We start from the raw sequence: 15,000 nt of genomic DNA, 5'->3' as shown, positions 1-15,000 counted from the left end.
TTTCTGGATGGGTTTCAGCTTGGAGCGGACCGTCTTGAAGTCGGGCCGACGGTGGGGGTCGTCGTCCCAGCACTCCCTGATGAGGTCGGTCACAACCTTGGGCGACGTGCTGAGCTGGGACAGGCGGGGTCTGAAGGGGACGTCACCTTCCCTTCGCCTCACCCGCTCCACGATCTCTGGCGAAAGAGGGAGAGAAAAGTTGAAATAATGATGATGCTACTAATACATATAATGTCGACATATAATGTCGTCGTCGTTGTCAGCCTCCTTCCGTCTCGAGAGACGATGGCTGCACCAGAAATGTAGTCACTGCCGGGCATTGCACTTCCTGCTGAGGCTGTGTAGACCGATGCTGGAGTGGCAATCTCTACTGCATGTGAGACAGATATAATGAATACATATAACATTGAAGAACATGTGCAGTGACGGCCTGGAGGTAACGCGTCCGCCTAGGAAGCGAGAGAATCTGACCATACTGATTCGAATGGACGCTAGTTATTCAGATAAGACGTTAAACCCAGGTCCCGTGTGCAGCATGCACTTAGCGCACGTAAAAGAACCCACGGCAACAAAAGGGTTGTTCCTGGCAAAATTCTGTAGAAAAAATCCACTTCGACACGGAAAACAAAACTGCACGCAGGAAAAAACAAACCAAAAACAAACAAACAAAAACCCACAAAAAACCAAAATAGGTGGCGGTCTCAGTGTAGCGACGCGTTCTTCATGGGGAGAGCAACCCGAATTTAACACAGATAAATCTGTTGTGACGAAAAGAGAAATACAATACAATATCTGCATCCAAATACGACATACCACAAACAAGCAAGCGTGTGCACACACGCAAACACACCAACACGATCACAGACAACCAACAGAAGCACGAAAGGACGTCAGTCCATACGATTAAAAGGAATAACCTTCTTCTCTTCTTCTGCGTTCGTGGGCTGCAACTCCCACGTTCACTCGTATGCACACGAGTGGGCTTTTACGTGTATGACCGTTTTTACCCCCGCCATATAGGCAGCCATACTCCGCTTTCGGGGGTGTGCATGCTGGGTATGTTCCTGTTTCCATAACCCACCGAACGCTGACATGGATTACAGGATCTTTAACGTGCGTATTTGATCTTCTGCTTGCATATACACACAAAGGGGGTTCAGGCACTAGCAGGTCTGCACATATGTTGACCTGGGAAATCGTAAAAATCTCCACCCTTAACCCATCAGGCGCCGTCACCGTGATTCGAACCCGGGACCCTCAGATTGAAAGTCCAACGCTTTAACCACTCGGCTATTGCGCCCGTCAAAGGAATAACCAATATGATTGTAAGCGCCTGGGTGAGTGGGAAAGCAACTGAATGAATAATCAACACTATATCTGTGCTGGGGGGAAGGGGGGTCGTGGGGGGGGATGTGAAATAATAATGAAATGAACAATCAATACGATATCCGGGTTGGGAATGGCAGAGGGTGGGAGAGTGACATGATAATGAAAGAAATAATCAATAGAGTTTCTAGGTCTTGGAGTAAAGGGGAGGGGGCAGTGACAAAGTAATGAAAGAAAATCAATATGATTTCTAAGGGGGTGATCAGTTTGATTTCCAGAGGAGGAGGGGGATGGAAGAAGTGACATATTAATGAAAGGTATAATCAATATGATTACTGGGGGTGCGGTGGGGGGAGTGTCATAATGTAATTTTCTTTAAAAATCAATACGATTTCTGGAGGGGGGGAGGGGGAGGTGGTAAAGACATGACCTCGGTTTATCGTCTCATCCGAAAGACTAGCTAGCAACCAGACCACCACTCTAAAGTCTACCGGGATGAGGGTTGGCGGGGTAGTGGGGGGTGGGGGGGTGATATGATAATGAAGGGCATAATCGATACGAATTCTTGGGGGTGGGGTGAGGGGAAGGGACATCATGAGTAAGGGAAGAATCATTATGATTCCTTGGGGGTGGGGTGAGGGGGGAAGTGACATCATTAGTAAGGGAATCATTATGATTCCTTGGAGGTGGGGTGAGGGGAAGTGACATCATGAGTAAAGGAAGAATCATTATGATTCCTTGGGGGTGGGGTGAGGGGAAGTGACATCATGAGTAAAGGAAGAATCATTATGATTCCTTGGGGGTGGGGTGAGGGGAAGTGACATCATGAGTAAAGGAAGAATCATTATGATTCCTTGGGGGCGGGGTGAGGTGAAGTGATATCATGAGTAAGGGAAGAATCATTATGATTCCTTGGGCGTGGGGTGAGGGGAAGTGACATGAGTAAGGGAAGAATCATTATGATTCCTTGGGGGTGGGGTGAGGGGAAGTGACATCATGAGTAAGGGAAGAATCATTATGATTCCTTGGGGGCGCGGTGAGGGGAAGTGACATCATGAATAAAGGAAGAATCATTATGATTCCTTGGGGGTGGGGTGAAGGCAAGTGACATCATGACATCATGAGTAAGGGAAGAATCATTACGATTCCTTGGGGGTGGGGTGAGGGGAAGTGACATCATGAATAAAGGAAGAATCATTATGATTCCTTGGGGGTGGGGTGAGGGGAAGTGACATCATGAGTAAGGGAAGAATCATTATGATTCCTTGGGGGTGGGGTGAGGGGAAGTGACATCATGAGTAAAGGAAGAATCATTATGATTCCTTGGGGGCGCGGTGAGGGGAATTGACATCATGTGTTAGGGAAGAATCATTATGATTCCTGGGTGGGGTGAGGGGAAGTGACATCATGAGTAAGGGAAGAATCATTATGATTCCTTGGGGGCGCGGTGAGGGGAAGTGACATCATGTGTTAGGGAAGAATCATTATGATTCCATGGGGGTGGGGTGAGGGGAAGTTACATCATCAGTAAGGGAAGGATCATTATGATTCCTTGGGAGTGGGGTGAGGGGAAGTGACATCATGAGTAAGGGAAGAATCATTATGATTCCTGGGTGGGGTGAGGGGAAGTGACATCATCAGTAAGGGAAGACTCATTATGATTCCTTGGGGGTGACGGGTAAAAGCAGAACCTCAGTTTATCGTTTCATTCGAAAGACTAGCTTCTAGACCACCACACAAAGCCTATAGGAGTTGTATGGGGGGGGGGGGGGGGGGAGAGAAAAAACCCGGTCCCTGTAATTGTGGGACGTGAACCCGTGTACACTCGCTTCATAGTCGCGACGCAATAGCACCAGACCACCGCTCTACCAAACTAAGAACGTGTGACAGTCACAAACTATAGTAAGGGCTACACCAAACCCCTCGTCCAGCAAGCACTCTGCCTACATCATCACTTGCCAACAGTAATATATTTGCAGCCAGAATAAAAAATAAAAAATGCATACAAAATTAATCAGGCACCCTCTTTTTTTTGTTGGCTAAGCGTGCAGAAGTGGACATTATTGATTCAGTCTGTACTTTGAATTTCTCTGCTTGCGGCGGTAGAATTTAGTGCAAAAGTTTTACTTTAAACAAAAAACAAAAACAAAAAAAACCCAGACTCTTGGAGCGCCAATTTCACTTAGAAGTTGGCCAGTGCCACTGCAATATCCCACTGAGTCATTCGGACGTTGCCTGAAAATGCAGTGAATATAAAGTAGCACCCGCAAGAGTTTCGACGAGACTGCGAACAGGTCTCTCAAGAGTTGCGACTATGAGCCCTGTGGGGACCATTCTGTACTAGCTATACATCAGCTATACATCAAGCTGCATGGTTACATGACTGCATGACGGCGGAGGAAAATGACCATTGGGAACCAACCCAGTTTCAGAAAAAAAACTGAACGGAATCGAAGGAATCAAGCGTGTAGCATCCATTATCATTCATGACCCAGTCACTGCATCGTCAAACATCGTCTCAATGACAGAATCAGTTTGGACTCTTAGCCTGTCAGGATTTCTCCTTGGAATTATATATTGTATTGTACTGTATTACTCTTTTTTATCATAACAGATTTCTCTGTGTGAAATTCGGGCTGCTCTCTCCAGGGAGAGTGCGTCGCTACACTGAGAGCGCCGCCCATTTTTTCGTGTGTATCTTCCTGCCTGCCGTTTTTTTTGTTTTTTTTTTTTTAATTTGTTTTCCTATCGAAGTGGATTTTCCTACAAAATTTTGCCAGGGACAACCATGTTGTTGCCGTGGGTTCTTTTACGTGCGCTCAGTGCATGCTGCACACGGGACCTCGGTTTATCGTCTCATCCGAATGACTAACGTCCAGACCAAGGTCTAGTGGAGGAGGAGAACATAACTGGCGACTGTGCCGGGATACGAACCAGTGCGCTCAGATTCCCTCGCTATCATTATTATTGTTATCATCATCGTTGTTGGTGTTTTTGTTGTCGTTTTTTTGTGTTTTTTCTTCACTGCCTTCAAACATTTATTCAAATAAGACTGTGTTTTTTTGTTTTTGTTTTTTTTATAATTCGCAATGCTTGCGGGGTTCTTCACTGATTAATCCAGCCTCGTTTACATAAAGATTTCATCTCCGGAATGGAGAGAGCCCAACCTAAATTCAGGCCAAAACTTTTAAAAGAATCATGTAGTTTTGCATACATTTCCTACAGAGCTCGGTCGAAGTTTTAATTGCATTTTCATTTCACGTACACTAGCTCTCGGCGCACCGTTGAATACATAATCATGGTCATCAAACGAGACAGAAAAAAAGACGTAATCGCTACCGAATAAATGGCGTAGTGTTATTATATGTCTATATGGTATATCGGTATGTGCCTATGCTTTTGGTATTGTTGCATGTGTATGAATTGTTTGTGTGGATTGCTTCACGTTAACATTCAAGTATTTTATGTCGCCTGTGGTTATGGAATCGGTGGCTTGCCTCAAGTTAACATTTTAAAGCGTTTAATGCTTTTCTAAACACTTTTAACGCATACTGAATAATTATAATTATAGTGTACTGATTGTGTCTTTTACAATATAGTTCATTTTCTGAAAGACTGTGATTATAGTGTGCTGTCTGCGTGTCTTACACCACAAATTCAGTTCTCTTATCGGAGATAAAGTATTCTGCAAATACGCCGTTGAAAGAAAAAAAAAACAGAAACAATAACTGTGAGGATATCCCCTTTGAGATGTTTTGTACCGCATCCCCTCTTTCAATGCATCACCAAGACCATTAGACACGAAACACTGAATAACAGATGTGCATAAAATGGGTGCAAACATCCATAAAACCAGCTTGCGTAATGACCTAAATCGGCAACACTGAAAACCAAGTACAGATGTACGAAAGATTTGAATATTTGAGTGGGGTTTTTTTTATCCACTCTGGGATATAACGCGATCAAAAAGAGACCTCTATGGTCTCCTAACCTATGTCTGATATAGGTATGGACAAAACACACAGATGAACTTGTGGGCAAAACAAAATTCTGGTAACTGAGTAAAACTAATTAACAATGAACCAACCGAACGGCAAAAGCAGTAGACAGCAAGACAAAAACAAAAAACAAAACAAAAACAAAACAAAAAAACAAACAACAACAACAACAACAAACAAAAAAACAAAAACAACCAACAAATAAACAAGCAAAACATTTGTAGAGGAAATTAACCACCGCAGATATTTTTTTCCCCAGAAAGTTGAGGACACTAATTTTAAGTGTACTTCTTCTTCGTCTTCTTCTGCGTTCGTGGGCTGCAACTCCCACGTTCACTCGTATGTACACGAGTGGGCTTTTACGTGTATGACCGATTTTTACCCCGCCATGTTGACAGCCATACTCCGCTTTCGGGGGTATTTTAAGTGTACAAAAATGCAACCAACTACCCCAGTGATGTGTCTTTGGGCCAGACAACCATCTCGTCATATGATCAAAAGAAAACGACTGGCAAAACCATGTTATTTCAGTGAACTGTTCCATTCGGATCCATTTCAGGCTTTATTTTTAATTGGGCCTATGAACCCACAAAGCTTTGACGAGCAAGAAGGCTCAAACAGCAATGAATGTGATAATTCCTGGGCTTTTATCTGTTGGAGACCGACGCATTCGCAAGGCTAACGTAGTCTTCCCAGGTTTATTGGGAAAAAGGTAAAAAACTAAGAATTAGTGTGCGAGAAATGGAGAGATAGAGATGGGGCAAAAGAAAGAAAGAGAGAGAGAGAGAGAGAGAGAGAGAGAGAGAGAGAGAGAGAGTATCTCATAGTTTCTTTTAGATTGAGAGGAGAGGAATAAGCACTTATTTGCCTGATTTCATCCTTCCCTCGTAAAGAAAATCTATAGATTAGTCTCGGGAAATCAAAACAAAAGTACAAGAGAGGCAAGGACTTCACGACTCACTTGTGATACACTTAAAAAAAAATCTAATCGTTAAAATGTGTTCTGTATTTATTATTATAAAGCTTCCCGGGTGAGAAGAAACTGTCTTACCCATTACACTATCGTGGCTCCTTAACTGAGGTTCTAAAATTTAATATTTGAACATACTTTCTTAAAGGGCGATAAATCAATTGCGGTATTCGCAGTGAGAACGCTGTTTAAATCATATTATTCTGGTGTATCTTGGGCATTAAAAAAATCTTTAAGGGCAATAAAAAAATCTTTTTAAGTCCGCGGTAAAGGAGACGTGGCTATCGCCGCAATCACACTACAACATTTAGCCGTTTCTCTAGATCTAGATAGATGTACACGTTTAGTTACACCCGCCGGGAATGTAGTGTGACACGGTCGATTCAATTTCTCTTTTATGTTCATGCTAGTTTTATAGTTTTAAAGTTGATATGAAAATTTAGTATTTTGTTAAATTAATAACATGTAGAGCCAAGTACAAGTACTTCTAAACGTCGTATGAAGTGAAAAGGACTTCATTTTGAGAAAAGTCAAGACTGGAATGTTTTTCGTTTCATCAATTCAAGGGTATCATCGCATGGTTTACAATTTTTAACTGTGAATTCCGACTGATTCTGTGGATATTTTTATGGCAGTTTGGGGCATACTCCAGTAAGTGATGAGGCGTTCACGAATCTTTCTCTGAATAAATATTTAACGGTCTCCTTCTCCAACTTTCCATCACATGTTATCGTGTATTGTCCATTGAATATAGGATTGAACGGGCAGGTCAACAACTTGAGACAAAATGGCGTCGTTCGCGTTCGCGAAGAATATGAGCACGCGCTTTGACTGTGCATAAATATGTGTACGCAATTGATTTTTGCCCATGACCTTCAGGGCTCAGCCAATAGATCTATAAAGTCCACTCATCATTTTGATTTTAGTATTTTCCGAAAAAGACCACTTGGGCGAATGAAAATAGTGAAACCCTGTACACTGAGAGTAAAACACACAAGCTTTTTATGTATTGAGTATAATTTCAAAATGTAATGTTTAAGATGAGAAAGATCAGTTTAAAGCAAATTAAGTCCCCTACCATTAATTACAGATTAACTTCCCCCCCTTTTTTTTTACTATCTGCACCAAAACGTTTGCAAAATAAATAAAACTTCCATGCTAGCAAATGAAGATCCTGTTTGAACAAAAAATGATAGTAATGACTGCTCGTGTTGTTGTATCAGAATATCAGATCAAGGTGCCAAGTTTAGAGAATGAGATATATATATATATATATATATATATATATATATATATATATATATATATATATATATATATATATATATAAAACACAGTAAAAGCACTTTGCATATAATTTGGCGTCTTTTAAAAAAAATTGTGCCCATCCCAGAGGTGCAATATAGTTTTAAACACGATGTCTGGAACGAACTGAATTTTTCCTATTTCTATGCCTAATTTGGTGTCAACTGACAAAATATTTGCAGAGAAAATGTCAATGTTAAAGTTTACCACACACACACAGGCAACCGAACACAGGGTTAAACAATAGACTCACTTTGTTTACAGAAGTGAGTCAAACATGAAGTAAATAATGCTGATGACACTCAACTTCAGAAAAGTGATACCCCTGAAAATGTGTCCTCGCTCTTGCAAGAAATATCTGACTGCTTCCCGGAACGAAGCAATCGTCATCGGAACTAAAAACTTTCTTCCATCACAACTGATACAGTCAAACTTGGCATACATCCATCCCTCTTTACAGCTCAGCTGGAACCTCGGCGTTGTCCTTGACAACACACTGTCCATGCAAAAATTTATCAGTCAGACATGTCAATCCTGCGATTGTCAGCTTCGGCACATCAATTCCATTCGGAAATATCTGTCCACAGTCGCAACATCTAGATTTGTCGTTTCTCTCATTCTCTCTCGCCTTGACTACTGTAACTCTCTATTGTCTGGTTTGCCTGCTCCATTCAGTCCCTTCGGGCATACAAAACTCTGCTGCCCGACTCGTCCTCAGAAAAAAAAAAAAAAAAAAAAGATCTGAGCACATCATTCCTCTTTTGCATCATCTCCATTGGCTCCCTGTCTCACACACAATAAAGTGCAAGATCAGCACTCAGTGTTATGAATGTATTCACAAATCTGTCCCTGCATATCTCTGTGATGTCTTCTTCTCTACACCACAACGTGCACCCTACGATCGGCTTCGGATCCACTCTGTTTACGCATACCCAGATTCAAACACTCAACTGTCGACCGCAGTTCGTTCTCTGTCTCTGGACCTTTCATTTGGAATGAACGTTCTCTTCCGCTTCGTCAGGCCTCCTCATTCAGCTCTTTGAAGTTTGGCCTTAACACCCACCTCTTTCTAAGATAGCCCCCCCCCCCCCCCCCCTCTCCCCCTGCCTTTTCTTTGTCTTAAGTTTCTCAAGTTTAGAGTTATGCATGCGTGTGACTGACTGGTGTGAAAGCGTTTTGATTTGTCTCTGCACAAGATTCAGCGCTACATAAATACTTATTTTATTACCATTACCATTAAATACACACACGTCGCGTTGTAACAATACCAACAGTAACAATAGAGACATAAAAGAACAAACTAAGCTGTATAGAGAATACGCAACTCTAAAAACAACAACAAACAAAGAACCACAAAATACTAGCGTAGATGAGGGAGGGGAGGAAATAATATTGAGATAGCGACGGAGAAAGAGAGAGGGGGGGGTAGGTTTTGTCAATAGAGAGAGAGAGAGAGAGAGAGAGAGAGAGAGAGAGAGAGAGAGAGGAAAGAGAGAGAGAAAGAAGGAGAGGGAAAAGAGAGAGAGAGAAAGGAGAGAGAGAGAGAAAGAAGGAGAGAGAGAAAGGAGGGAGAAAGAGAGAGAGAGAAAGAAGAAGGGAGAAAGAGAGACAGAGACAGAGAGACAGAGACAGACATAAGACGGAAAACCAATCAAAACAACGGTTCACAACAACAACAACAACAACAACAACAAATCTGGAAAACACTTCTCTAAACACCCATGGAATCGAATTTATTGCCGGACGTTCCCGCTAATCACGTGCACAGGAAAAACAAACAACAACAACAACAACAACAAAACAAGGAAACACAACAAACAAACAAAAAAAGAGCATTCCAATCAAGCAGCACTTGGGAATACATGAAACAAAACAATCTTCCACGTAGAGGGGAAAGGTGATTAGGTGGAGAAAGTGGTGGGTATGCTGATTTTCGTCTCATGACGCCCATGGATGGCACACAGTTCTCAAAAGAAACCATGCCGCCCACAGAATATCGTAATACCGGGTGCACATCGGAACAGCGAGTATTACTGGGTTTCTTCGCTTGAATGTTTGTTCATTCTAAGCGCGCGCGCGCACACACACACACACACACACACACACACACACACACACACACACACACACACACACACGCATGCATCACCCCCACCCCACCCACCCACATACACACACTTATAACACACCTCCTCAAACCATCTGTTTCTCTGCTGAAAATCATCATGGATGGATTGGATACCTTGAGGCTGCAGCAGTGGAATTCGAAACAGGAGCTTCCTTCGTTTCCATTCTCATGAACGGCCGCGCGCAACGTATGAATATGAACGCAAATACAAACGATAATAGCAAAATACAGAGAATGGAAGAGCATCATAATCGAAAAGAACAAAAAAATAAAATAAAATAAAATAAATAAATAAATAAAAAATAAAAAATCAAGAAACACCAGTGTGTAATGGAACATTAAACAAAATTTATCCTCTACCTTTAAGGGTCAGCAGAATTGTTCCCATAAGCCCACCCCCAAACCCACCCCCCCCCCCCCCCGCCCCCCCCCCCCCCCCCCATCCCCCTCTTGCCTACTACAAACATCCGTAATAATTATAAAATACATTCTCATGGGAGGATTGTATTGCTTGTATCTTGTCACCGACTTGGCGCGCGCCCCACTTAGGCATGGCGCTATTTACCTGGCCAGGAAAGGCACTTCACTCTGATTTACCTCACTCCACCACAGGTGTGAATGGACATCTGACTTCAGTTTGGGAAGCTGCGGATGACGGGCGCAATAGCCGAGTGGTTAAAGCGTTGGACTTCCAATCTGAGGGTCCCGAGTTCGAATCTCGGAAATGGCGCCTGGTGGGTAAAGGTTGGAGATTTTTCCGATCTCCCAGGTCAACATATGTGCAGACCTGCTTGTGCCTGAACCCCTTTCGTGTGTATACGCAAGCAGAAGATCAAGTGCGCACGTTATAGATCCTGTAGTCCATGTCAGCGTTCGGTGGGTCATAGAAACAAGAACATACCCAGCATGCACACCCCCGAAAACAGAGTACGGCTACCTACATGGCGGGGTAAAAACGGTCATACACGTAAAAGCCCACTCGAGTACATACGAGTGAAAGTAGGAGTTACAGCCCACGAACGCAGAAGAAGCAGCTGCTGAAGAAGCGGAGGACTGGGCCTCGCCTTCCAATACCGAATCCCTGACACAACGAATTGGAAAAAAAGTCTTTGCCCATTCGGCCGTTAAAGGCCATGGTGACCTTGAACCTACCTTTAGGGGACAGCGGGATATCCCCGTAGGGCCCTCTGCGGCCGTAGATTTCGAACAGAATGATGCCAAAAGCGTACACGTCCCCCTCCTGAGTGCCCCGTGACGGCGCTGTGTCTCGTAACAGCTCTGGTGCCCGCCACAAAAGACCTGGAAATTTTTTGGGGAAAAAAAAAATTAATCAGTCAAAATGTCTACAGGCGTTAGCATCCACAGTACAGACGCGCACGAATGAATCTATAACACCATCACCAGAGTCATCATCATGATAATGATAATAAACAGTACCACTACTGCCACCACGACCACTGCTTTACAACACGTAGGTCAGACAGTTTACACAAGAACACACGCACACGCACACGCACGCACACACACACACACACACACACACACACACACACACACACACACACACACACACACACACACACACACACACACACACACACACACACACACACACACACACACACACACACATCGTGCAACAACGTACAAGTAAAACATAGCGATGGGATGGGGAAAGTCATTCCTATAAATCGCGCGTTTTGCTTGGACGGGTCTGAGGGAATGTGGAGGGCGGGGTGGGGTAGTGTAGTGTAGGGTGCAGTGGGAGGGTGCACGTCGTTTATGTGAGCACCACGTGGAAAGTGCTTTCCAAATAAATCACGCGACTGGGGAAGATTAAGTTCAATAGATACCCATCTGAAATAGAACAGGGGCCGGAGAAGGGGGCAAGAGTTGGGGGACTGGGGTGCCGATTCCAGAGATCATGTTACTGTAGTGGGGATGGAGGTGGTGGTGGGGGGTGTAACTCACTTGGCTGAATGGGTCATTTGTGCAAATGACAAGCTGGACAACAATTCCTGTTCCATTCCGTGGTGGCAATAAAGTATGATTTCGTTTCTTGTTGTTCTTTTGTTGTTGTTGTTGGTTTTTTCCTGAACGATTGACTGGTGGCTATGTGGCCAGGAGCCAGTTGCATTGCTTGGTTCTTTCTTTTTGACAGTTACACGAGTCTAAATGCCTACGTTAACCGAACTACGCCATTGGTCAGTTCCATATTTCGCACAGTTAGTAGCGGGTTACGACCATACTAGGCTCTTCCGTCCCAGCAAATCAACTGGCTGCAGAACGCCCGAGATGGAAGCGTGTGTCATGGGTATCGATTTTAAGTACGTGACTTTTATCTCCCCCCCCTCCCCCCCACCCCACCCTCACTCCCACTCCACCCACCCGACCTACCTCTTTTCCCGAAACATCTCGCCACGCATTACACCCCACTGGACACGGATTTTCGGATAATACAATAAAAGCCTTAGGTTCCGCGTGCCGCATCACCTGACAGACGAAAAAGAATCCACAACAACGTGATAAGAAACTCTAGGGAGAGCTGGACAGTACAAGGTCTTCAGAGAAGAAGCCCCCCTCATTCAAGTGTTTCGGCCCTTAACTCCCTAGACTCTAAGGGGGCCGGGCCGCACACAGGTCATGACTCCTGGATGCCCTTGTATCGCGGCCTTTTCTAAAAACAACCAAAGAATCCACATATGCAATACATATACTCGACATGCAGATTAGGGGAAATGGTATAAAGATATGGGAGTAAGGAGCTTGGGGTTGGGGGTGAGAATAAATGGCGACGGATCATTGTTTCGCACTCTACTCAGCAAAGAGCGACTCGAATTTCACGCAAAGAAAAATGTGATCTGTTGTGCTGAAGTGTGAATAGGATACAATGAAATATATCGCCATTTGTAGAGGATCGCACTATTGTTACAGATTACAAATGGGAAAAGGAAGGACATTATCATCATCATCATAACCACCACCATATCTTTATGACATAAGAATACACTGTATCATATTCACTGAGGAGGGATATCTGGTTTAATAAGGACAGCATTCCTGCATAGAGCGATAACAGTGTTTGTCTGTGTGTGTGTGTGTGTGTGTGTGTGTGTGTGTGTGTGTGTGTGTGTGTGTGTGTGTGTGTGTGTGTGTGTGTGTGTGTGTGTGTGTGTGTGTGTGTGTGTGTGTGTGTGTGTGTGCGTTTATCAAACTGCATGGTGAGAATGAATTTCATTGCGATATATTTCAACTCAGAAGAGTGTTAACATCATCAATCGCTTGTTCAGAAACGGCATAACAATAATCTCCCGTACAGAGGGGGAAAAAAAATCCCACTCAAACGACAGTCCGGAATACATGAATTAATCACCTGTCATGACGCGGGGTAATGTAGGTCAGTTACAGGAGAGAGCGGTGGTGCAGTTTCTGTAATCACGTTGTGTATTAAAATTTATGGAGCAGGAATGATTCGTCATCCATATAAGTAATGAATACGAGGAAATTGCACGGCTAGAAGAGATAGTTAATTTTTATTGACATTTCAATGGAACTACCCATTGGGAACGGGGGTTGGGAAAGGTCATTTGTGTGTGTGTGTGTGTCTCTCTCTGTGTGTGCGTGCGTGCGTGTGTGCGTGCGTGTGTGTGTGTGTGTGTGTGTGTGTCTGTGTGTGCGTCTGCGTGTGTGTGTGTGTGTGTGTGTGTGTGTGTGTGTGTGTGTTTATAAAAACCTTTTTTGGTGGTAGATGAATCCTCTTTGTTTAGTGAAACACGACGTTTCGAACCATAGGCCCATTGTCAATAGACTGTGCAACACGCTAGACGCCACGTTCCTGGCATCAGAGATCTTTTCCCACCCCTCTTGCGGCCAATCAGTGGCAGCCTCTGTGTGTGTGTGTGTGTGTGTGTGTGTGTGTGTGTGTGTGTGTGTGTGTGTGTGTGTGTGTGTGTGTGTGTGTGTGTGTGTGTGTGTGTGTGTGTGCGTGCGCGCGCGTGCGTACCCGCAAGCACTTGTAGCTTTTATTTTAGAAAAAAAATAAATAAATAAGCGGTAGAAAAATGGCACAGTCACGCGCAAAAAGACTCCTACTTTAACATGTTCCATTCATTATCACCCCCCCTCCCCCCACTCCATCTGTCATAATTATTATACCACTGAGGAACGATCAGCAAAGTACTGCACCTTAGCTTCTCCCTATGGTCTTTTGCTACTTTAGAACAGTCAACCACTGGTGTCCACCTTTGCTCTCATTCCCATCAAAATTATGTTCTCTGGCCCATGTTTTAAGGAGGATGGAGCTTTCGTCCTCAGATCCTGAAGAAACTGACTTTGCTCTGAGCCCAACCACTTATCATCATCATCATCATCATCATCATATTATCTTTATTATCAATTGATGATGATGATAATAATAATAATAATAATAATAATAATAATAATAATAAAATATTCTTATTCTTCTTCTTCTTCTTGGTATCACCATTATCATTTTTATTATCATACTCATTACTATTGTCATCACTATTATCATTATCATTCCATTACTAATACTACCATCATCATTATCATCATCATTAGATTTCGTATTTAATTTTCCTTAATACACGAATCTACTTTAATCTTCGTGCGCAGTTCAAGCGGTATTAGCAATAGTAAATATTGTGACCCATTTTCTGTGGTTTTCGATTCTATTTTGTTGCGTTGTTGTATTCAACTGATTTTGATACCGAATCAGTTGCTGCAGTAAAGTGCAACCATCCTGCCTTGCAATGGCGCGTTCGTCTAGTTTGTGCCAATAAGTGAACCACTCTTTCCGTTTTATTTACACACACACACACACACACACACACACACACACACACACACATATATATATATATATATATATATATATATATATATATATATATAATAGGAACCCCAACCATGTAAAAGAGGATACATATATAGCAAACAAACAAACAAAAAGTGTCGCTTGATTTTCCTGATCCGAGCCATTTCGCAGTCGGTTTTCTAACTTTTCTCTTGATCAGAAAGGTGAGGGTTACATGCCGCATATCATTTCTCACATGTCTGCTCCGCAAACGGACACGAGAAATCTTCATTAGAATAAGTCTAGGATTACTAAGACAGGAGATTACCCACTGACTTCAGCTATGCACAAAAAAAGGCAACTGACATGACTTCAACTATACACAAAACAGCTATTTAGAATAGCTATCTGAAGTTAAAGGCTAAACGTCCTTTCGCCATTAACGGCCATCGGAGCA

General features: G+C 43.2%; 1 protein-coding gene and 1 non-coding gene across 2 annotated transcripts in view; one reads left to right on the top strand and one right to left on the bottom strand.

Annotated features, from left to right (window-relative positions):
* Positions 1 to 15,000, bottom strand: part of LOC143292273 (speract receptor-like) — a 434,645-nt gene that overhangs the window by 15,610 nt on the left and 404,035 nt on the right. The window contains exons 15-16 of the mRNA XM_076602459.1: positions 10,880 to 11,026; positions 1 to 176 (exon numbers count right to left, since the gene is read on the bottom strand). The exon at positions 1 to 176 is cut by the window's left edge and continues 5 nt beyond it. Of these exons, the coding sequence (XP_076458574.1) occupies positions 1 to 176; positions 10,880 to 11,026 (323 nt within the window). The remainder of the gene's footprint in view (positions 177 to 10,879; positions 11,027 to 15,000) is intronic.
* On the top strand, positions 10,385 to 10,460 carry Trnag-ucc (transfer RNA glycine (anticodon UCC)). The gene has a single exon. It is a non-coding gene; the product is annotated as a tRNA-Gly (tRNA).

This window comes from Babylonia areolata, chromosome 18 (genome assembly GCF_041734735.1).
Source record: "Babylonia areolata isolate BAREFJ2019XMU chromosome 18, ASM4173473v1, whole genome shotgun sequence".
NCBI classification, from domain to species: Eukaryota; Metazoa; Mollusca; class Gastropoda; order Neogastropoda; family Buccinidae; genus Babylonia; species Babylonia areolata.
This window is presented reverse-complemented; position numbering and strand designations above follow the sequence as displayed.